Genomic DNA, 24,850 nt, shown 5'->3' on the forward strand with positions numbered 1-24,850 from the left:
TTACCTTACTACGGTGTGAGTACAAACAATGAACTCTGGTCTTGAATTCCACTGATGATAAGTGATATAATAATGAGTTTGAAGCCAAATCCACTGCTGTCCTTTGGTCAGGAACCTATAGTAACATGATTTGCCTTTCCCGTATTGCATTACTAAGAAGAAAAGAAATATGTTTTGATTCATGTTATTAGATTTTTAGCCAAAGGTATCACCCACATTTATATCTATATATATAATTCTTCTGGCTTTTCAATAACATATAGTACATCAATTATAAGAAAATGCTATTCTGTAGAGATAGCAATTAGCATACCTTCCACAGTGCCCAATTTACAGCCAGTTATTGCTGATCTTATACTTTTCACATACAATAGATTTCCAAATACTCAAGAATAAATTATTCACATACTGACTTTCTCCTGCTAAGACATACTGAGGGCAACAGCAATAAGTAATCACACCTGGACTCCACCCACCCTCCCGGCCCCCACAAGTACAGCATCTTTGAGGCATTTAATTCTAAACCTTAACTAACCAAAATCAGAAAAATTTAATTATTTAAAGTAACTGACAATACAGTATTTCCCAAAACATTCTCTGTAGATTGTAAGTTTGGAAGCCTTTTAATGATATTAAGCAACAAATGGGTTTTGTGGTTAAATTAACTTGGGAAAATTTGTTAAACAGGTCTTCTCAAAGCCTTGAGTATGCTAACATATGTCAAGATTCTGGTGGTGCGGAGATGGGGACTGATTATAAGCTGTTACCTAGTTTTCCTTGACCATAAAATTCATTTTTAATAGACTGACATTCATGCAACAAACCTTAGGAAATGCTGGACAGGAATCGCTTGCTCTCTCTATTAATGAGGAAACCAAGTTCTACATACTTCAAACTGCTTGTCCAAAATTACCCAGCTAGCTAATAGAGGTGTCAGATGTTTTTAATACATCATGGAGCTTAGTGCCCATTATCACTTGAAGTGAGGAATGTTTTTGTGAAGTGACTTTACTCTGAAAATCTTCCATATAGCTGATGATATTATATAACATGCTTTATTTTCATAGAGAGAGGTTTATGAGACCGGCCTAAGACATTATGAAAGTATCTTAAATATCTAATTTAGAGGACACTCAAGAGGGAAGGATTTGGGGAGGAGGATCAGAGAAGCAAATAAAACCTATTAAAAACAAACTTCTGAAACAAGGAATGAATAGCACGTGGTAAAGGGGTAGGGCTAGACTCTAATCCTGTCTCTGCCACCAATGAGTTATGGGCTTGTAAGTTAATTAGTTAGCCTTTCTGTGTCTCAGTTTACTCATGGAGATAATAGCAGTATCTACTTTCTACAACTGTGATGATGAAAAATAGAGAATAATGTACGTAAATTGTTTAGAACAGGGCAAAAAATGCGATGATAATGTTCCTTCTGCTAATATAACAACGGCAGGTAACATTAATGAAGCACTCACTGTGAGTTTTCTAAAAGAGATTCTTTAAATGTGTCCCTACCTCCTGGGCCTGTATATCAAAATTTATGAAATAGTGTTCTAATATTTTGACATACTATTACAATTTTCAAACAAACCTACTTCTCTTACTCTAGATGTAGAGCTTATATACTTCAAAACAAGGTTTATTAGATGCCATATTATAAAACTGTACTTACTACTATAGATTGAAATATGTAGAATGGGAAGAAGTTTAATTTAGACTTGATCTAGGATTCCTACTGGAATTAGTTATATATACAAAGAAAAAATTTCCAATATATTTCAAAAATACAAAAATGGTTCTAAGTTGAAGTTTAGAAGTTCTAATAGAAGTTTCACCACCTTCTATTAATATGACAGTTATTTACAGATTAAAAAGTTATTATCACCAGAAATATTAAAATCTACTTACAGTGCTCATGACATTTTGCCAAATTTTCTAGGTCATCCACATGATAGTAATCATAGCCTGATGTTCCCAGAACTTCAAATGGCAAATATCCTATTATGGGTGGTGCCCTAAATTACATATAAAACAACCAATATTATGAATTTTTCCATAATAAAAAATACTCAACTAGAAATCAATTTTGGGAGGAACCTTTATTTTTTAAATAATGGATAATGTGTTTGAGCGCCCTGATGAGAAAAAGTTTGTCCTTGAAATCCATTAATTTCAAGAATTATAATATGATTATTATCTTTTTATAGAATTGAAAAATGGGAGTTACCTGTGATCTAGAAATAGAAACTTCCATTCTAAACTATGTCTAGATGTAAACTCTTCATTAGGTTCTTCAACAGTGCACATTTCCTACAAATAAATTAATAATTAAAATTTAGAAATACTTTTCAGTGTCCTTAGCCCAGTCCCAAACATTGTTAGCTGTAAAAGTCATTCTTAGCTAACTTTTCCCTAAACATTTTTTTAATACATTTTTATTTTCTAGTACCAAGGAATACGGCAATAAATAGATGCAGGCTTCTGGGGGAGTACTTCTCACTCGACACGTTTCTCTATTCACTCACATGCCTAAAAACCCTAATTCTGAATTCAGATCTCTCTCCTGAATTAGAGTTCTGTATTTCTGTCTGAATGTTCCTGCACATCACAAACTCAACATGTCCTAAAATAAACTAACTGCTTTACTCCTCATACCCAGTTACACAATGTTCCATCTCATTAACAGAGGCATACCTGTGTTATGCCATTAAGTCTAGAAATCTGGTAGTCACAATACACTCATTTTCACCATTCATCATCTAAATGGCCACTACTAAATCCTTTCAATTTCACCTTCTAAGTTTTTAAGAAATCTGTTCGATCCCATCCAGCTTCAGGGTCTTAGTTTAGACTCCAGACCCTTGCCATCACTGGCTCACACTATTGCCAAAGTGTCTCCCCAAGCAAGTCTCCCTGTCCTTCAACTCCTCTTCTATTCTGGCCACAACTACCTTATAAATACTCAAATATGATTGTATAACTTCCCTGCTTAAAAACCTTAATGGCTGCTCATGCCATCAGGATAAAATCTACACTCTTCAGCAAGGAGAAACAAACAACAAAGAAAGAAGCACATTTCATTGCCGGCATCTGCTTACTTTTCTAACATCATCTCTCACCATCCCTATCCGCTCCTCCACACACAGTAACCCTAGACTCTAGTCATACTCAGCAATGTATTCCAACCTGCCTCTGTGTCCTTGAATAACCTTCTGTAGCACAGCGTAGTGATTAAGAGTTTGGGCTTTGAGAGAAAAAGAATTAGAATCAATCTCAGTTCTACTGCTTAACAGCTGTGACTTTGAGCAAGTAACTTAACTTCCCTAAGGCCACAGTTTCCTTATATATAAAATGGTGATCATACCAGCATTTTTAAGAATTAAATAACTCAATGTCAAGTATACAGCATGTGGTAAGCACTCAATAAACATTTTAGCCACTGCTATTAAGATCAAAACAAGCAGAGCGAGACTGGTTCAAGATCCTCTAACTGCTAATTCGGTACTTTGTCCTATAATATGGTGTTTCCCTAAATTTAAAATCTTAGCCTGGCTTATTTCCAGCCACTTTCCAGTGATTGAAGTCATTGATTTTCCCACTTCCCTACTAATCATCTGCTTCCTGGGCCCAGGATATAAAAATAAATTATTTAACTGAATTTCAAAACTGAAGAGGTACATGAAAGGCAGGAAAAAGCAACTTGTGCATTTCAAAATAAAATTTCAAAACCAATCTTTTAAATTTACCTAGATTTTTGGCTTTTCCCCTTTATTGTAGTTGTGAACCATACCAAAAAAGCATCTTAAAATTTTGCACAAAAGCAGGACAACGGTGATACATAACCACTGGTTAACTACAAAGGGTGTACATTTAAAAATTAGTTATGTAATTTAATGAGTGCCTTGATAACTCATTATCTGCTTCAAAAATATCATGATCATGTATATTTAATGTCTCATGGCCATTACCACTTCAATGTTTACAGGAAGTATCTGGAAACAACAAAAAATTACACAGATAATTCTCATAATATAAAGTGAAACCCCTTTGTGAAATAAAATTAGAAAACATACCTTGATGAACTGAGGTGTAGCTAATCTGACAGTAGCTACAAAACAAACTCTATCTTCATAAGAAGGCTTGTGTGTGCGTTGTATTGTTCCTTCAAAACCATTGTGTGCTGAAGTGGATACTAAAACAATAAGGAAATAAGTATCAACAGTTACTCCAGGAAAATCTAGTTTTTACTGATATTCAAACATCTGTCCTTAAGAGCTTAAAAGAATACCAAGTGAAATTACATTGCAAAAGAAGCATTTTAACTTACCACTGTTTAAAGATTTGAAATTTCCTATAAATTTCACATATTCGTAAGTAGATGGCTCCTTTGGGTCTATTGTTCCTCGAAGCATATGACAACAAAATTCTAACTGATTTTTTGCTGAAATAAGAGAAAAAATATGACATATTTGTGATTTATCATAATGAATGATACATCACACAAAGTAAGATTATAACAGTTGTATAAGTCTACAATCATTATTTCCTTCAACAGAGGTCCTCAATGACATTTTGTTTAGTCCATAAAAGCAGTTTCTTTAGATGATCTCACCTTGTCCTTAATAAAGAAAACAGATCTTCTGATACAAGCCACTCCACATTCCTCCATTTTTATTTGTCCTTCCTTCTCATTCTTCACTCTAATTTCAAAGAAAGGTTTTGCTTCCTATTCCAAAGTTAATATTTCTATGTCTACCTTGAAGTCTTTCCTCTCTTCCTTCTCCAGGACCAGGGCCACACCACGGTATTCATTCCTTTAACATCCACACATGTTCTTTTGTGGTTCCTTACTTTCTACTTTTAAATTTGTTCAGGTCTTTCCATCGCAAACATATAAAGAGTTTTCCATGCTACTCTTTTTAGTAACACAGGTCTCCTTCCTTTTCATTATGTGCTCTAGTTTCCATATGTTTACCTCCCTTAACTTTATGCATTGTGGCTTTTGCCCTCACACCTCTATAGAAACTCCTCTTCTAAAAATCACCCATGTCTGTATTAAGCTCAATGGTCTTTCCTCACTGTTTCTACCTCTTCTTAAAATTCACATGTTTTCATTCCCATGGTATGAAACTTACCTTCCTACCTTACTATTTCTATCTCTTCAGCTAATCAGTCTTCAAATTATGGGCATCACAAAAGTTCTTTTAACCACTGTGCCACCAGGGAAGCCCAAAAAGTTCTTTTGATTGTAATCTATTATCCTTTACAAACTTACCAGCATTGACAAACTTATTTACTCCTCAATCTCTCTCCCCAACTCTAACATTTTATATAAGACCAAATCTCATATCACTATTTGATTTCAGAACATCTCTACCTGATTGTCCCATCAGTAACTGAAACTCAAAATATTTGAAAGTGAATTTATCCCCCTTTCTTCCTAAGCCGGCTGTCCTTCCCCTTCGTCCTATGTATGTATGCTTAACTCCTTAGTTAGAAATCATATCAATTTGGTCTCTTCTCGTCCTATCACCAGTTCCCAAACTAATCTTTCATAGGATGTGCTGTTCATTTCACCAAGGAAGCTCTCATGAGTCGTTTTTTCCAGATGAGCATCCAGTACCACCAACTTAGTACAGATGGAAATTACCCTGTATCCAGGTAACTGCAAAAATGGACTCTCCATGCCTCCACACTCTTCCCACTCAGATTCACCCTCGCCTATTACTCTAAGACTAACATCACTTTCATTGTTATTATTTCAGCACTCAAGGACTAATAACACCTCTCTTCACTCACAGCATCAAACACATACTCTTTTGTTATTATCATGAATGGGTTTATCATCAAACTCAACAGGTTCAAACTCTAACTACTCTCTTCCTAAAATCTTCCCCACGGATGATCCCTAGCTGTTTGGACACCTGTGCCTAACACCAAGTCCTACTGAGTTTATCCACTCAACAATTGAATGCGTGCTTTCCTCTCCATCCTTACTTCTACTGCTATCCTTTTAATCTCCATTCTGGTTTATTTTTCAAAATTTTCCACCTGAGAGATTTCCTTTTCAGACCACAAAACCACCCAAATCCCCTTGCACTGGCTTCTCACTACGTTAAAAAATAAAAACCAAACTGTTTAGGATGAAACATTAGGCCCTATTTCCTTCTCTAGACACAAATCACATCACCTGTACTACCTCACCTTCATTATGGCCCAAATGGCATATTTACAGAATCCTGAGTTTTCCAAGCAATTTACCCTCTGTTTTACATCTCGTTTACTCCTTTGACATGAAACATCCTTTTTTCATGTACAAAAAAAGAAATAACTTTTTTTGTATATCAGTTCTTTAAGCAGGAGGTCTGAAAGTCATTTAATTAAGGCTTTTCTCTATTAAAAAGTATTCTTGGGGGGGCTTCCCTGGTGGCGCAGTGGTTGAGAGTCCGCCTGCTGATGCAGGGGACACGGGTTCATGCCCCGGTCCGGGAAGATCCCCCATACCACGGAGCGGCTGGGCCCGTGAGCCATGGCCGCTGAGCCTGCGCGTCCAGAGCCTGTGCTCTGCAACGGGAGAGGCCACAACAGTGAGAGGCCCGCGTACTGCAAAAAAAAAAAAAAAAAGTATTCTTGGGGACTTCCCTGGTGGTACAGTGGTTAAGAATCCACCTGCCAATGCAGGGGACACGGGTTTAAGCCCTGGTCTGGGAAGATCCCACATGCCTCGGAGGAACTAAGCCCATGCGCCACAACTACTGAGCCTCTGCTCTAGTGCCCACGAGCCACAACTACTGAGCCCACATGCCACAACTACTGAGCCCGTGCGCCTAGAGCCTATGTTCCGCAACAAGAGAAGCCACCACAATGAGAAGCCTGCACACTGCAACGAAGGGTAGCCCCCCGCTCACCACAACTAGAGGAAGCCCGTGAGCAGCAACAAAGACCCAACGCAGCCAAAAATAAATAAATAAATAATTTTTTTTTTTTTAAAGTATTCTTGCCTGATCTTGGAAACGGAAGCCTAAGGTCTGTATTTCTGCCAAAGGCTTTCGTTCAGTTCTCCAGACAATGTTGCCCTTGTGAAGGTCTCTAAAGCAGACTCCTCTTTTGTCCACCTCTTGCCATGGCCCAGGGTTCCATCTTTCCAGTTTTTCTCTCCTTACTCTATATATTTACCTCAAGCAACATCATTCAATCCATGACTTCAAATACCGTTTACAGGCCTATAACTGGCCTCTATGTCATTATATCCAACCCAAATCTTTCCCCTAGGTGAAAGACTAGTCTCTTGGCCAGTCATAGGAACTTGATTTTTAAACAATTATAAATAGGCTTCAAATCGATTCTCCTGGTCTCCAGTTTTTCTTCTTCTCAACTCCTTCTGACAGGCTATCTTATCAAAGATGTATGTTCACACATACTTACACGTGTGTGTGTGTGTGTGTATCTCAATTCTTGAACGGTTAGTGTTCTACAGAATTTGAAGATTTAAAATATAAAGAACCTTTAAAATGATTCACATCAGTATTACTGGAAAAGTCAAAACTTAAAAATCATGGAAAAAGTAGCTAAAGAAGACATCTAATCACTGATGGCCAAATGTAGTGCTGTAAGGATTTCAGATTTTACACAGGATAATTTATGCAAGAAAATGAGGCATCCTGGTCAAATTAATTTGTCCAGTGAATCTAGGAGAAAAGTCAGATTATACCATGGTATTTTACGCTTATTAAAGGCAGGGACTACTTTTCCCTATTCTTGGCACTTTTATGGTATAGCACACAAATGTCTGGCACACTAGACATATCCAATAAATTACTGTTTAATTCTGTTTAATAAAGCAAACAATTTCCTTTATTAAATCATTTTTTTAAATATAGAAGTCTTGCCCCATAGTTTCAGTGTTCAATTGGTTAGTGATGGTGAAAATGAGCTGTTTCATTTTCTCTCATTAAACACAGTAAGATTTTATATAAAAATTAAAAAGAATATACTGCAAGTTCCATTTTTGTGTAAAATACAGTTTTATGGCATACTATAACAAAAAGATGAGAGTTCAATGTATTCTGGAAGAGTTCAGACTTCTAATATGGTCATAATTCCATCATATGTTAGTATTTAAAAAGGATCTAACAGGGTATTTGTAATGATGCCATGTGTTAATTTGGTTAAACATACCTGGGTTTGTCACAAAATTACAAAAGTAAAGGATAACACAACCAAATCTGCTTAACTTTTTGCTTAAGAGCTACTACTTACATTTTAAATATTCAGGGGTTAATGAATCACTTTCCAGCAGATGCGTAGAGAGTATTTTATAAACTTCTGAATGTTCCCCCTCTGGGATAAAATTAAATATACTTTGATCCACAAGATCTGACTGAAAAAGAAATTTTGAAAAGTTAAATAATTATAGTGATTCAAGAGACATTTATTTTTAAAGTACATAATCACTCTTAATACATCAGATGAGACATGGTTAATGTTTAATTATCTGTGAAAACTGACAAATGTCATGTTACAGAGCACAACTCAAAAAACAAGACTGAGAAGGTGAAAGAGGTTAACATGACCTCATTGCCTCTGAGACTAGTGTCATCAGATTCATGATCAATATGACCTTTGAAAGTCTGATAAGTTATTTGCAAAGGTGAGTTTCAAATTTGAACATGTAAAACATAACAGGACTAAGAAAGTTGATTAGAAGAATCTTAGGCTACCAGATGTAGCCTTACCATACATCCCAAACTCTGGTAAGTTATGGTGGTGTACACTACAATAAAGGACCACAGGAGTGGCCACAGGCTACATGAAGAGGAGACTTGACTTTAAGTGTCATTTCAGTTGTCCAACGTGTCCTTCCTTTTTTATTTCATCTTTTCCAGCCATCTATCCTGTATCCCATTGTCAAAAAGCCATGCTTTAAGATAACCACCCTCTTCCCCCAAAAAAGGCAAGTTATGTGCTGAGCATTATAATTCTTGCTAAAATACGGCTTTAATCAACAAGCAACAGGTGGCCTACAATGTGCCATGGCTGTGGAATCAAAAGTGAATAGGACAGTGCCCGTCCGTAAGAACCATCGACAACAAAACTTTAGTGACTTCACATTTCCTGCCAAATCCCATGCAGTCTACCTGGCTTCTCTACATTTTCAAACTGCCCTGTGGAATCCTGGGGTTACTGAAGTGGTATCTCCAAGACTATGGAGGTAGGCATGGAGGGCAAGGGAAGTGAAAAGGAGTTGTGAAAGCGGGCTAAGGGTTCCACTAAGAAATTTCACTTTTATTTTGTATTTCAAACACTGTAAAGATTGTTAAAAACAAACTTCAAACAGTAACAAAAAACAGCCACTGGGGATGGTAAGAGGTGGGAAAAGGGGTGTTTACCACTCTTGTACAAGCCATACATTTACACTCTTCCTTCTGTATCTTCTCTAGCCTTCAAGGTCCACCTCATGAAGTGGAGTACCTTTCCCCTCTCTCACCACATGTTTGTACCCTTCCATCTTGCAAAGACCAGTTCAAATTATTTCCTTCAATAATATGTCCCTTAACTGCATAATCCACAGTAAAAATAATAAAGTTCCTTTAGTAATTACTACTCATATCCTTCATTTCCCATCAAAAATATTTAATTATATTTTAATCTCTATGTCCTACCGCTCTGTGGGTGAATTAAAGGGCCCTATCTCTTACACCTTTATCTCCTATCCTTCAAATCAAGATACAATAACACTGAGCTTTGCACATATCGGTTATTAGTGCAGTAAATTATTTTGAATTAAGGAGTTACTTGATAAGCCTTAAGGGGTAACCACACCAAAAATATATCTGCATTTTAACAAGGAATTTTTCTGAATGTCTGAAAAGTCTCTAGAACAGAAGGAATAAACAAAAAATTAAGGCATGAACAACAAAAAGGCTAGAAAATTGCCCTTTATTCATAAAATAAAGTATTAAAATATAGGCATTGACATTAATATAAAAAACAGTCTTGACAGAAAAATAAGATACCTATTTGTAGAACCAAAACTCATTTTGGAGATGATTAGTTTCCTACAATTATTTACTTTTACTGACAGTTCTTCCCCTATTTCAGTAAATTATGATCTAACCTTTGTCACCCTTGCTTTTTTATCTATAAATCTACAGGCTGTCTCATATGCATAGAGAAAATATATGATTATCTAGTATACAGAGTGGTGTGATCACAAGCACTACTTCTCCACCATTCTGCTTCCCCAGACACTCGATAAACTGAAGTATCAGACTTAGTTGGCAACTAACTGATGTGTGATTTTCCATTAACCATTACACTTCCAATCTCTAAATGAAGTTGATCATACTTGATGTTGCCATACCATCCACTCAGTTCCCAAGCACAATTCAAAGGAAAGAGAAGGAAGTGACAGCTATCTGGATCCTTCTGTGTCCCTCAATTATTTTCATGAAGAAGAAATGTAAATCCTGCTGATTGCCATATGATATAAATCAACAGGCTGTTTTCTTTACATCAGGTCAATGCAACCGTTCGGTGGAAATTATTAACTCTCATCAATTATCTTTTCCTCAGCGAGAAAACTGACAAATACCTGCTATAGAGAGTAGCTGCTCAAAAGGGACTGAAAGCTCCTCCAAAAAAATGTCAGGTATATGTTGGATATAACATATTTTTAAACAACTATGCTCCTTACGTACAGGCGTAAGGAACAGAGATTCTGGCGCTATCAAGTAAGCTTTATTTGCTTATTTCAAATATTTGTTTTCTTATTAAAAGTATTTACTCACCAATAATCATATAACTATTGAAAAAAATTCCAAATTGTTATTTCTGCATACTGCATTTACACCAAAGATGGTACTGACTTTCTTAGCACATTCTTGTGTTTATAATTCAAAATTACCAAGTTAAGAAGAGTAGAAAATGAAATGCTCATACAGTATCTTAATAGTGGCACTTTTAGTCCTGGACTCTGTTAGGCTGTAACATGGTGAATCTTCCTTCCTATATTACATGGTAACAAATTTAATATACTCTCTTCTCAGGAACACATTTAAGCAAGTATGAGGAAAACAATCTTAAACTGTAAAATTTTACAAATTTTAAGCTCCTGGTAAAGAGACCCAACTTTATGTCTTGGCACTTCCACTAAATTGTACAAGTAAGTCCAATTTCTCTGGGTTTCATGTATGCTTCTAACAAACATAAAGGGGCTGGGCTAAGGATGTCTAAAATCCCTTCTGGCATGGAGGTGGTATGACCCCATAATTTTGTTGTAGAAAGCCACACCAGGAAAAAAAAAAATTCATAAATTTCCTTTCCTGATTATTAGCCACAAATAGGTTAAAATGTACCTAAATTAATTTCATAAGTATGACATGACAAAGTTAAAAAATTTTTTGCAGGACCTATAGAATCAGTCTTGCAATTTTACAGTCAAACTTAAATTTAAAAATGTTGTTACACTGACCATTGATTAAGATGGCAAATTTTAATTTCTCAACAGAACTGAATTATAAACACTAAAGTCTATATTTAGAGATTTGCTAATGTTTCTCCCCCTCTCGGCAAGAGCCAAAATTCTGTTTTAGACAAAAAGGTATGCATGTTCAAATACAAAGAAAGGCACACCATTGTTTTAAACCTTTTGTTTAGCATCTGTTACAGTTTAATTATTAATGGCAAGCCAAAACAGAAAATCACATACTTTTTTCCTTACTGTGTTTGATCCTAAACAAGTATTACTTCATTTCCTCAAAACACACTTGTGTTTTTGTTTTCAAACCTTCAAATAACATACAACATTGTCAGTGATGTGAAGGAAAGTATCTACCGTAACTGGAGAGCGGTAAAAAAAACAAACACAAAAACTGTTTTAATAAAGGCTACTATTAACTCCGCATGGAATGAAATGGGTCTGCTGGATCAGCAGAGACCTCCTCTGCCCAAACGTTCACCTGCTACATGCTTTGGCTGACAAGACAATCAAAAAGATCCAGAAGATGTTACTCACAGAGGAAACTGGGTAGGGGACATATGGGAACTCTCTGTACTATCTTCTCGATTTTTCTATAAATCTACAAATAGTTCTAAAATTAAAAGTTTAAAAACAAAATCCAGGAGGGAATGGTGACAAGGTTTCTCACTGAGGGGAGAATGTTAATGATCAAACACTTGGATCCCAACTAGATCTGTGGTAGACATGTTGTTATTTCAAAATGCAATTAAATATTCCCTCACTAAAGATCCAACACCAGTGTGCCATTAGGAAGGAGTTTTTAAAACATCTACATCAAATAATCTACTCACTTTCTTATACTCAATCAATAATTCGTAAGTGCCTCTCTGAGAAATTAGCCAGCACACGTGGATACAGAGATGAAGTCCCTGCACTTAGGAAGCTTACATCTACCATTATTATCAAAATAAACAGAAAATTACAATTCACTGTGTCACGGTGGCAGTACGTATAAGGTAACGTGAGAACACAGAGAAAAGGAATCTAATTCTCAATGAAGTCCAGGGAAAGTGCCCAAGAAGCAGGCTTTTAAAAAGTCTGACCACATTGCAAATTATACCCTGACTATGACTAAATTAAAGATTATATAGTTTCTATAAATACATAACCGAAAGAAAATCCAATAAAAATGTCTGTGGTTTAAAAGCATATAATTATACCTTTATTCAAGTTACTTAACTTTATTTTTTTAAATTATAGTTGATTTTATAGTATTATTAGTTTCAGATGCACAATATAGTGATTCAATTTTTTTTATAGATTACACTCCAAAGTTACTACAAAAGTTTTTACAAGGTTATTACAAAAGTTATTTATACTTTGAAGGTATTACAAAATAATGGCTATATTTCCCTGTGCTGTACAATATATTCTTGTTGCTTATCTATTTTATACGTAGTAGGGGTAATCCCATACCCTTATCTCGTCCCTCCCCCCATCTTTCTCACCACGGGTAACCACCAGTTTGTTTTCTTTATCTGTGAGCCTGCTTCTGTTTTGTTATATACATTCTTTCGTTTTATTTATTAGAGCCCACTATTCAATCTTATCTTAGTCATATATTAATCCTATCGAGGATTTCTTTCCCTGGCTTTTTTCACTACGTAAATATATTTTTTTAAAATTAATTAATTAATTAATTTATGGCTGTGTTGGGTCTTCGTTTCCGTGCGAGGGCTTTCTCTGGTTGTGGCAAGCGGGGGCCACTCTTCATCGCGGTGTGCGGGCCTCTCACTATCGTGGCCTCTCTTGTTGCGGAGCACAGGCTCCAGACGCGCAGGCTCAGTAATTGTGGCTCACGGGCCCAGTTGCTCCGCGGCATGTGGGATCTTTCCAGACAAGGGCTCGAACCCGTGTCCCCTGCATCGGCAGGCAGATTCTCAACCACTGCGCCACCAGGGAAGCCCCGTAAATATTTTTTTAAAAGTGTCCTCCAGAAAATTCTGTCCTTTTCTCTGCCCATAGTAGTTTACTTACACGTTGCTATAATCTCACTGTTTATTCCCAAACAATTTTTAGATGTTGGGCTAATCACCTATTGTTTGAGCTTACTTGTAAAGAAAGCCCCTAGAGAAGCAGTAAAGCCAAGTCATTTTCTGTGTGACCCAAAGAAATTAGCAAATTACTTACTGCCTGGCTTTCAGAAACAAAGTACCCATTTAGAATCTGGCCTTTTAAGTATAGAGTCCATTCTCTTTACAAAGTACAAAGTAGCAGAGTAATCAGAGGGAAGGAGATACTGCTTTTCAACATCTCTTGAAAGAGATCCTTATAGAACAGTTGACTCTGCACTGTTATACATTTTCAAGAGATGGGCATTTTAAGAGTAATTTATAAGTAACTTCAAAATATTTACACCACAAGCCCCACTGTAAGCAGATAAGTTAGGGGGCCCCTGGAGAAAGAGAACCAGGAATAGCTTTCTTGACATAAGAGAAGCCATTTTGTAATCTAAGCCTGGCCACAATGCTTGCCCTGATCTCAGTATTTAATGATCTGAAGGGAACAAAGGAATGCAGGGAGAGAGAAAAGGCAGGCAAACAATAGTGCAGGGATAAAGCAGAGTCCTAGTTCCTTCTCAAAGGATATACATAATAATACATCTGAGCTCTGTAGGGACCAAGGCCCCCCACCCCAAGTGGAGGATATAATGATGATGCTGACCTTTTCTGACTTCAGCCAAGTAAAGCTGGGACTCTGTCAACCTTTGCCTCACTTCTATGCTGAGTTCTCCTCTGCTAAAGCCCCTTCCTGAATATGCATGTGCCCTTAGCTTAAAACTTCCCCAATTTTGCTGTCTGGGGAGACACTACTTTGTGAAGGATCCCCCCCCCCCCCACCACCACGTGTTCTCCTTACTTGCTGCGAGTTATGATAAATCCTTCCTTCTCCCAGTCTTTGGCTTGGTTGGGTCTATTGGCTTGGCACCCACCAAGAGGCGAACCCAGTTTCTGGGTAACACCATCTTAGATAAGAACATTACATATTCAATAAAAACTTCAAATTCATAAGAACTGTCACTTGTAGCAGAGCACCTAGCATAGTACCTGGCAGAGCAGATGTTCAATAAATATATGTTAAGTAAAACAGCAAATACATAATTCAGGTATTCACCATTCTAATCAAAATTATAATTCTTTTCGAATTATCTACTCTTTTGATTATTAATAACAAATTGAATATGGCCATTAAAATATTATCAACTCAAGCCACAGAGCACAAAAGTCCTTATCTATTATTTTCAGTATGTTCTTATAAGTCATTCTTTTGAGAAAATTATTATTTAGCTGCAACAAATATCTCAGTAGAAATTTAGTTATTCTCAAGATAATTTCAGTGATTAAGCAACATCTTCACCACGCTGATTAAAAAGTTAATACTGAAAACTCAGCATGATAATAAAGAGGGCAAGAAGAATAGAGGTTAGGTAAAGTGGTAGTTGAATATTTAGTCACTATAGATTAATGACTGACCTGAGAAAACACAGACATACTAAAACAAGAGACTATTTAGAGGTCGCATCCCCGCTCCAACCGCTGTGCAGCACTGCTCTGAGGGGTCCACTGCTTAGTGCTTTAGAACGTTTAGAACAGGCATTAAATACGAAGATCACAGGATTTTTATACTTACTGGTAAATGTTCAAGTAATGAAGTTACACTCTCAGACACATATATTATGCTTCCATCTGTCATGATTGCTAAAAAAAAACCATCAAGAGCCTGAAATTAAACATAATGGTCAGTTAAATGAAAAGAAAAAAGTATTTCACAGGACAGAAATAAAAATCTAAGATAAATGACAAAGGACTTAACTGTGGAAATTTCCAGAGCACTGTCAAAATGCTAGCTTTTCCCCTTTACAATACCTTAGTATCTATCTTTGTGCATTTTAAAATGCTTCTGGAAAAAAAAAAATCACTCTATGGCCATTATTGGATGATTGGTTTCTAAAAGGTAGAAACAAAGTTCTACCTTTATCATGTTATTATACAACAATGGCCTTATTTGAAGATGTTAATATCTCCGAAGCACACAGGCCACCAATAATATGTCTTCGGCACACAAAAGAACACATTACCACCTTCGGATATATTAACAGACAGATATTACGTACAGACTGAAGCACAGGGAGATACATGGGGAATAAAGTGAAAGGGAGTAAGCTGAAAAAGTAGGCTGAGGTCAGATCATGACAGGCCTTGAATACCAGGGCAAGACATATGGACTTTTTTCAAGAGTGGCCTGGAAGCAGTGTGTAAAATGGATTTAGAGGAAAAAGTGAATTAAGAGGAAAATCTCAGTGGCCTTCAGAATAGTTGGGGAAGTTAAGGAGAATCCAAATGAAATTAGCAGCAGTAAGAATAGAGAAGGACGGACTTAGGCAAGCATTAAGAAATGTGATGTTAAGAGTTCAGGAGAGAAGTCAGCATAGGGGAACAATACTTAATAATAAAGCAATCCTGGGACTTCCCTGGTGGCGCAGTGGTTAAGAATCTGCCTGCCAATGCAGGGGACATGGGTTCGAGCCCTGGTCCGGGAAGATCCCACATGCTGCGGAGCAACTAAGCCCGTGCGCTACAACTACTGAGCCTGCGCTCTAGAGCCCGCAAGCCACAACTACTGAGCCCACATGCCACAACTACTGAAGCCTGTGTGCCTAGAGCTCATGCTCTGCAACAAGAGAAGCCACCGCAATGAGAAGCACGCGTACCTCAATGAAGAGTAGTCCCCACTAGCCACAACTAGAGTAAGCCCATGCACAGCAACGAAGACCCAACCCGACTCAGCCAAAAAATTTTAAAAATAAATTTATAAAATAGTAATAATAATAATAAAGCAATCCTGTATTCACATATCACAAAGTTTTTCATTTGAGAATCCTAGGCACCAAAGTTGCAGCTGAAGAAATGAGATCTGCAAAAGAGAGGAGAATGCCAAAGACAAATCCTTGGGGAATAATCTATTTATGGGAATGAGAAGGAGCAAAAGCACCAGAGAAAATGACAAAGACAGAATACACTGTTGTCAATGAAGTCAATGGAAGAAAGAATGACAAAAGTGAATGAGGAGGAAGAGGGATGGTCCAGTATAACATAGAATCAAATAAAACAAGGAATGAGAAAATGAGGACTGAATTTTGGTGACTTTTAAGAGTAATTTCCATAGGAAGGTGAGTCACACTACAATGAGTTTAGAGATGGGTGGATGATCAGAAGTCTATTATAAACCACTCTTTCTTCCCTTCTAAAGTTCATGAAAGGACACATTTTGAGGGGACAAAGTATCAAGGGAAGTCATTTTTTAAAAAAGTAACTGAAATATATTTGCAGGCTGAAGGAAAAGAAGATGCAATAGAAAAGATGTTGAAGATATACAGCAGAAAAGATACACCGTGAGAGGAGTTCCTCTTCTCCTATCAAAATAGTTATCACAGGGCTTCCCTGGTGGCACAGTGGTTGGGAGTCCACCTGCCAATGCAGGGGACACGGGTTTGTGCCCTGGTCCGGGGGCATCCCACATGCCATGGAGCGGCTGGGCTTGTGAGCCAGGGCCACTGGGCCTGTGAGCCATGGCCACTGGGCCTGTGCGTCTGGAGCCTGTGCTCCGCAGCGGGAGAGGCCACAGCAGTGAGAGACCCGCCTACCGCAAAATAAATAAATAGTTATCACACTAAATTTGAATTTCTTGTTTTAGGGTTCTCTCAAAAGATACAATCTCTAGTGAGAATCATGTATAACTCCTCCAATACTGTATCTGCAGCACCTAGCATATGTGTGGCCCGTGGCAACTAAAAAATAACCTGTATGTAATTTATGGATCTGAGAGTTAGAGTAACCTCCCTCCAAGTAACTGCTGAGGTACGTGTTGGAAGTAGGGAAAAAGGCATCCCCCACCTCCTCTTCTATTGAGGGAGACGTTTGGATATCAGAAAGTACTTATTTTGAGTAGATGCCTGTTTTCTAGAATGGCTCAAACTCATTCTTGGCTAATGTAAGGGGAGGGGGTGAAAATCTTATACTTTAAGCAAATTCATGAAATTTTTACAAAAACTCCTTGGTACAATAATGCTGGTATTATTTCCTAAGGAAAAGGGTCAAAATGATGTTAAGAAGGACATGCTTTTCTCATGTGAAGCTAGATTGTATCATCTTTGAAAGCAAATTACTATTTTCTATGATGATCTCTATTTGCTAGGAATTAGGATGCAACTCTCTTCTGTGAAGAGAATCAACTAAAATCAGAACTCTTAATGACTTGATCCCACTCCCAGAACCAGAGCCTGCCCCTTCCTCTTTCAAAGCAGGCAAAGATTCAGCAGAGAAAAGCCTCCACCAGCATCTCACCAAGTCTTAATTAACACAAGAAGGGATCCAGGGCTCAAACTTCTTTTGAGTGGAGGAATCTAATTTCCCAAGAAGGTAAGCAGGTACACCAAAAACTGAAGGGGCCTTGGGGAGGAAGACTCAAGAGATGTGGAAGGAAGATCAAGACACAGAAGGACATCCTCATACCAAGACTGAAGACCTTGAAGGTTATCCCTTGCCCACGTTGTATGATAGGAGGGAAAGGGCTCATTAGTTAAAACTCATCTTCCTATTTGACATCTACTTTACCCACAACAAAAGGCCTGTGTAAACCTTCGCTGTTTCCTTTGTGGGTGTTTAATATGGGAAGACTGGATGGAAGTTCTAGGGAAGGGGACAGAACCACCTTGTGATGAGGCAGGCAGGGCACTGGCCCTTCCCTTGTAGATTACTGGAGAGAGCTGTCAGCTGCCAAGGAGAAAGAGCTCCTTACAAGGAGATGACTTCACACAGAGATGACTCCGCATAGAGGTCTGGTCAGGGTAAACTGCCCTGATTTCCTTGGCTACTCTCAACACCCCCAGCAAGGGTAGCAAGGAATATTCCTTAAGCAACAGAGACAAGAGGAAGAGGGACGGGTGGCAACGGAAGAATGGAGAAAGACAGCCAACACATAAGGTATAAGTGAATTTTAAGATCTTAGTCTGAGTTCTTGAATTAATTAGCAATCTGACCAGACAAGCTGCAGCCTCTCCAGGCCTCATCCGTAAAATGAAGAGGTTGAGCTGAATGACCCCAACTCCTCTACTAGCAGCTCTAACATTCTACGATATAGCCTACATCCGAAATTCTGCTGAAACGGGTATCCAGACTGCCTAACTGTAATCTTATCAACATGACCAGCAAACAGTAACACAACTAGGTTAGTTGGACTCAGGTTACAGTACACACATTTATACATATCCTCCAATCTTGGCAATATGAACTTAAAATGCATATTTACTTAGTAGTTGTGAATATTCACTAAAAATCAAAAATATGCTTGACATATTGAAAATAAATAAATGTAGTATTTTTCAGGAATGTAATTTTAAAAGCAGTGAGGATAATCATGAGACAACTAATTTATATTTTCAAAATTAACATGTTTAAATTTTCTCTGTTGCATATTATATATAATGTTACAATCTCTGGACTCTATTTTTAACACTTATCTACATATGCACTACATGTGTCTTGGCAATTAATTTAAAAAATCTGTTCATTGTAAAGACAAATTTGAGGACAATGCTTTCCGTTTAGCTTATTAGTGAATAGGTAATTTACCTTGCTAAGATTCTTAAGTGTGGATATTACATCAATTTATGAATTTATAAAAAATTTTTCATACCAATAAAGCAGGGTACATAAATAGCTTATGATTAACACAGAAGATCTTATTAAATGATTACACTGAGAAACAATCAAAGAAAAAATTAAAGAGGAATTAAATGAGTTGATTTCTTCTTGTGGTTACAGACATTAGCTTGTGTGTACCCTTTCATAAATGTATTACTTCTATCTAAAGAGATAATTTCAGACAATGGCAAACTACCTTTAAGAGGAGAAAAAATTTAACAAAATTGGAACTATTATTTGGTTTGTAACTTAAGTGTCCACTAACTTAAAGAGTTGACTGCTGGTCACTAAGCTAAAAGTCCTGTGCCACGGCTAGCCTTCACTGAAAAGAAGTCTCATGAGTGGCAGTGGGCACAAGGGCTGGGGCCACCGGGACCAGAGGCTAGTCTTCCTGCAGTGAGTCCTAGCTAAGCTAATTACTGTTTTATTTTGAGCAAATTTCATAATCCCTTTGTTCCTCAATTTCCTCATCTGAAAGTTAGAAAGGGATACTAATAGTTTATCTTCAGAAGAGTATTGTGAGGATTCACTGAGGTAATATGTGAAAAGTGCTCAGTTATTTTTCAGATTTTAAGCACAACTTTAAATATATATACAATGTATTTATACTCCAACAAATTTTCATACGGTAACATTTCTGCTGAATAGGTAAAGACTTAATTAATCCAGCAATTAACTGTTCCACCTAAAGTATAAATAGAAAAATAGTTCATTAATTTGCAAAATAATGTTGCTTTAGGCTTTGGTCAATATACAAAGACACTTGAGACATGGCTATTACATATACATACACCACATTACATACACCACACAGAAAAATGCTTAAGTTCTAAAATAACAGACCCAAACAAACAGAATGAGAAATGTAAATTATTTAACAACCTCTATATATTCCTACCTCAACTGCTTTCCTCTACTTCTTCCATGTCTACCTTCTGCATATGTATTTTTCTTGTCCTTAACTGTTACCACCAAAGTATACCACCTTTGTTTATTGTAAGTTTTCATGGAAATCTGATACTGAACTCCGTACTTTGTGTGCATAGATGATACCTTATTAATGTAAATAGGAAGTGATTAAAAAGTAAAAAAGTAAAATAGATAGGTATGAGTGACTCAAAATTTTTGTGGATTTTATAATTGATTGTATGAGTTATTAAGTTTTGCAATTCTAAGCAAATATGACCTGAATTGTTTTCAAAAATAATTTTGTCGCAAAAGAACATCTACTTATTTCGTTTTAGAAGTTTCTATTTGAATTGAGAAAAGTTGCCTTTCAATGTATATTTCATTATTTCAATATTTTCAAACTACTTCATTTATTACCATTTTATGTTGTGTTTAGGTGGATTTTAATTTGTTAAAAAAATCTTACTGTCTAGTAGAATACATTTCATAATAATATTTAGTATATGATGAATAATATATTTTATTTTTCATTTGAATGTTACTGTGGTCCAGGTAGAGAACTTGGTAGTTATAGGTTTCTGACTTTTATTAAGCCTCTCAAAAATTCAGATGTTATTGAAACCACAGAGATTTGGCATTATTTTACCACACAGTACTATTTCCTTACAATACTTACATCAGTTAATTTTAACTGAAGAGAGAGTTGACTGACTTACACTGAATTAAGATTTTTCAATATTAAATTACTATTGTTAAAACTATACTAAAATTGGTAACCCCCATGATTTCTCTTTTAAGGAAAATAAAACTTTTCAAAAATTAAATCTGGACATACCTCCAGCATTAATTGTGTAAACTCTTCATTACTAAGGAATGTAGGTTTCCAGTCCTGTCGAATTTCACTAGCATCTGACTGTGCAGTGATTTCTGTAAACAGATTGACACATTAGCCGTATAGTCCAACCACAGGGAGAGGGTGGTGGTACAAAAGTCCTACAAGTTGCCTTCCCTTCTCCCACTCTAAATCATAGTCAATAACATTCATTGGTCTAGGTAGGTTATCAGGAGGTCCAAGTTTGGGGATGAGGAAATATTTGAGCTAATGTAGCAAGTTATCTCCTTGGATTTGCTCTCCTGAAAACACCAGTCTCTTTGGATTTTCTTTGGGGAGCTCTGAGAACCTGTATTGCTGACAGGCCTGAGATTGCTTCCTGCTTTACACAATGACCAAACAAGAATCAGAACAAGCAGATTAGACCAAGCATTAGGAATATGTTCTTTTTCTCCTTCCTTTCTTTGCCATTCAAACGGTAGCACCTAGAGCAGACATAAGGACGTGAACCTGGAGGAAAGGAGCCAAGGAGATCAGTCAGTCTGCTTTTAAAAAAGAATGACTTTATTTCACTCCAAAAAAAAAAAAAAAAAAATTGAAATAAAGAATGACTTTAGGCCTGCCTATTGCCAGGCAGAAAGATTCTTTCCAGTCTAAGGTATTCTATTCTTAATTAATCAAGGAGATTAAAATAAAATTTTAGGCAAAAACTTTATAGTAATAAACCCAGAGTAATCCTGCTTAGTGACCTCTGGTATGTGTTCTTAGTGGTAGGAAGCTGGTCAAAAATTTGCAGATCCCTGGCTTAAGGCACACATTTTAACACAATAATTATAGTTTATCTTGCAACATACTTCTAATGGATTTAGTTATGAGAAAACTATTCATAAATGATGAAATGTGAACTATTTAGGTAATATTTTTTCATTTTTAAATGTAGACATATTAAAACAAACAAGTAAAATTAAAATCTATGTCATAGAGCTTACTCTACAAAATATACTCTACCTTGCAGTGAAAAAAATGGACTAAGTTGCTTTGATTTTTCTATTACCAGATATATAAATATAGCATATTAAATTGGCACCCAAAATTTGGCATATTGGAAATGCCTGTACTAGATATGAGGAGTAACTGAGAAGTATAGCTACTAATTCTGTGGAACATAGTCATGCTTTTCAAATTCACATTATATACACTCAGAAAAAAGGACTTAAATCCATAAGCAAATCCCATCAAGTTTAGTTAAACCCAGGTTTATTTTTAGAGTAAGAAGTATGTAAGAATCACCTTTCAATTTAAGGTAAATTTTTTTGGTGTGAGAATCATATACCCAATTTTGAAAAAAATATCTAAATGCCAAAATGAATCCTCCATTGTCAGGGGTAAATAATTATGCATGCATATTATTTCATTTCATTCAACAATCATTTACTGAACTCCTACAATGTCTGAGGAAGGAGTGTGCTATCTAACAAGGGGCCCTGAAGTTAGTGAGAATACTATTTGTAGAGATAAAATGTAATGATAATGGTGGCAATAAAAATGAAGACCAGCAATTTTGAGAATAATCAACAAAACTGGCAACTGTGATACTGTACTACAGAAGATGAAAAAAATGCAAAACTCTTCTCAGGCTTGAGTCCCAGGGGATTGAAAGGATAGTGGTGTGAAAATGGAAAAAGGAAAGCTGAGAGAAAGAGATGACTTGACAAATGAAAATGAATTCAACTTCAGATGCGTTGAGTCTGAGGACACGTAAAACAAAGACCCAGAAGTTACCTGGAAAAAAAAAAACTGAAAAGTTTGCATCTAGAAATATAGATTTAGTAGTTTAAGAGAGAGGCAAAACCAAGGGAAGGAGCATAGAGAAAGCAAGGGCACAAAAGACAAGACCTTGAGAAATGTCATGTTCAGAGGGCAGAAAAAGAAAGAGGAAAGAAGTTAGCTCAGTTGGGAGGGGGAGGTGAATGAAGAAGTACAGTGTATCTCAGGCCAAGGGAAAAGGAAGCCAGTGGAGGATGGATGAAAATTTCCAGTGCTTCGGAGATGCAGAAGAGGATGAAATATAAGAAAAAGCTACCGATTTATTGGTAGCAGAGGGGGTAGGGGGTCATGGCATTAATTAACAAAAAATAATTTTAAACAGTGGTGGAGCATAAACCAGGCTAGTAATGTATCACAGAGTGAGCTAGCAATAAATAGAGGCACTAGTTACAAATTCTCTTTCTGAGAAGTTCTGCAGTTTCATTTCCATCTGAAAAAGAAATGTCCTTTTACAAGTTTTTCACCTATTTTCTATTAAGTAGCATTTATTAAGTACCAAAATACTTAACATTCTTTAAAATTTTCTTTTCATGACTTATTTACTCAAAGTGATTTTCTTTAACAAATAATCACTTTAAAACACAGTGTTTTTATTTCCTAGATATACACTGAAGCAATCTTTTAAAATGACATATAAAGTTCTCATGATCTGACTCTTGCTTCTCTTTCAAATAGACCCATAACTTTCCAACTCAAACTATGCTCCGGTTAAACTGAACTCTCCCTGCTTCTCTGGTTTTACACATGCTATTTCCTCCATGTGAAATGCTGTTTTTCTTAAGCTAACAGGAAGTCTCAGTTGAAAAATTAACTGTTTAAGACTTCCCTGACACATTCTTTCCTCTGTGTTCTCACACAAAGTTTACAGTTTACGAGCACTACTCACATTATAATTACTTGCATTGCAATTAGCTGTTTATATGTTTGTCTCCCTTGGCCTGAGTTACTTGAGGGCCAGGACTGTTACCCTGCACCACAAGAATCTAGGATATACTAGTAGGCACTAAATACATGTTTGTTGAATGAAAGAAAGAACATACCAGGAAATCTTTAAAAAAGCAATTATTTCCTTTTCTTAAAAATGGTTAGGAAGCATACAGTCTCAAGCCATCACTGCCAAGATTTCATCACATTATGCTTTAAGAGACAGTCTGTTATTATTAAAAAAAAAAAAATCCATTTTACAAAGTTAAAAATGTACCTTTATGTTTTCGTAAAAAATCAATGCTCTTCTGTAGAACAGTAGATTTGTCCATCTTTCTAGCATTCCCAGGAAGCATGGATCCCAGTTCTTTAATGAGAACATTAAACTGATCTCTACGTTTCTTTTCAGATTTGTTTCTAGATACTCTGATGAAATAAAAAATTAAATAACCAGTTTTCAAACAGTCCATTTAATTACACAAATAGTTTAATACAGTGCTCAATACAGACACAACCACAGAGCATGTACTTCTGTCAATACAGATGGTAATAAATATTTATATCCTAGGTTACCAACAATATACAGTTAATCAGGGCAATAATTTTTCTTCTTAGTTTAACCACTAAAGAAGCTTCTACATTTTAAGCATTCGGCATACATGTTTTTATGAAAATGTCAGTAAGACAAACTACATTCAAATCTCAGGTTTTATTTACTCTAATATTTACCAAGAATCTGTATTTTCCTTATAAGGTTATTATGAATATTACTGAGATACAGTTTCTGAAAGCACATATAATGTATAAGTCCAAATCATTAAAAATTATTGAATAGGAGAAAGTTATCCATCTCCTGTAAGTTTTAAATTATAAACAGAAATCTAAAAATGAAAATTTCCCTACCCTCAGGCTTACCCACACATTCTTCCTCTTTATTCCTCCATCCCAGCCTCCAACACAGAGCTGTAACCACTCTTTTGCATAGCTGTCTCTCCACTGGGTTGTAGGCTTCTTGATAACAGAGCCCCAGTTTTTTCATCTAAGCACTTAAGCATAACACCTAACAAACAGTAAGCACTCAAAATATATGTGCTAAAGGAATAATTCCCACCGTTCTATGTGAAGCAGTAACTAGAA

General features: G+C 36.3%; 1 protein-coding gene and 1 long non-coding RNA gene across 17 annotated transcripts in view; both read right to left on the minus strand.

Annotated features, from left to right (window-relative positions):
- Positions 1-24,850, minus strand: part of LOC309961523 — a 443,244-nt gene that overhangs the window by 162,680 nt on the left and 255,714 nt on the right. The gene's annotated exons all lie outside the window — the stretch shown is intronic.
- The window catches only part of CLOCK (clock circadian regulator), a 134,744-nt gene that overhangs the window by 32,056 nt on the left and 77,838 nt on the right, over positions 1-24,850 (minus strand). For 15 of the 16 annotated variants that reach the window (XR_014326189.1, XM_082838899.1, XM_082838910.1 and 12 more), the window contains 9 exons: positions 23,991-24,139; positions 20,966-21,057; positions 15,149-15,238; positions 8,257-8,377; positions 4,325-4,438; positions 4,071-4,189; positions 2,225-2,307; positions 1,906-2,012; positions 5-152 (listed from right to left, as the gene is read on the minus strand). Coding sequence is in view for 15 of the 16 variants with exons in the window: in XM_082838899.1 (XP_082695025.1) it covers positions 5-152; positions 1,906-2,012; positions 2,225-2,307; positions 4,071-4,189; positions 4,325-4,438; positions 8,257-8,377; positions 15,149-15,238; positions 20,966-21,057; positions 23,991-24,139 (1,023 nt within the window). In the remaining variant the exon portion in view is untranslated. Of the gene's footprint in view, positions 1-4; positions 153-1,905; positions 2,013-2,224; positions 2,308-4,070; positions 4,190-4,324; positions 4,439-8,256; positions 8,378-15,148; positions 15,239-20,965; positions 21,058-23,990; positions 24,140-24,850 lie in introns of those variants that run through there. The other variant, XM_082838903.1, reaches the window with a different exon arrangement.

The sequence above is a fragment of the Leucopleurus acutus genome (genome assembly GCF_964270905.1).
Source record: "Leucopleurus acutus genome assembly, chromosome: 4".
NCBI lineage: Eukaryota > Metazoa > Chordata > Mammalia > Artiodactyla > Delphinidae > Leucopleurus > Leucopleurus acutus.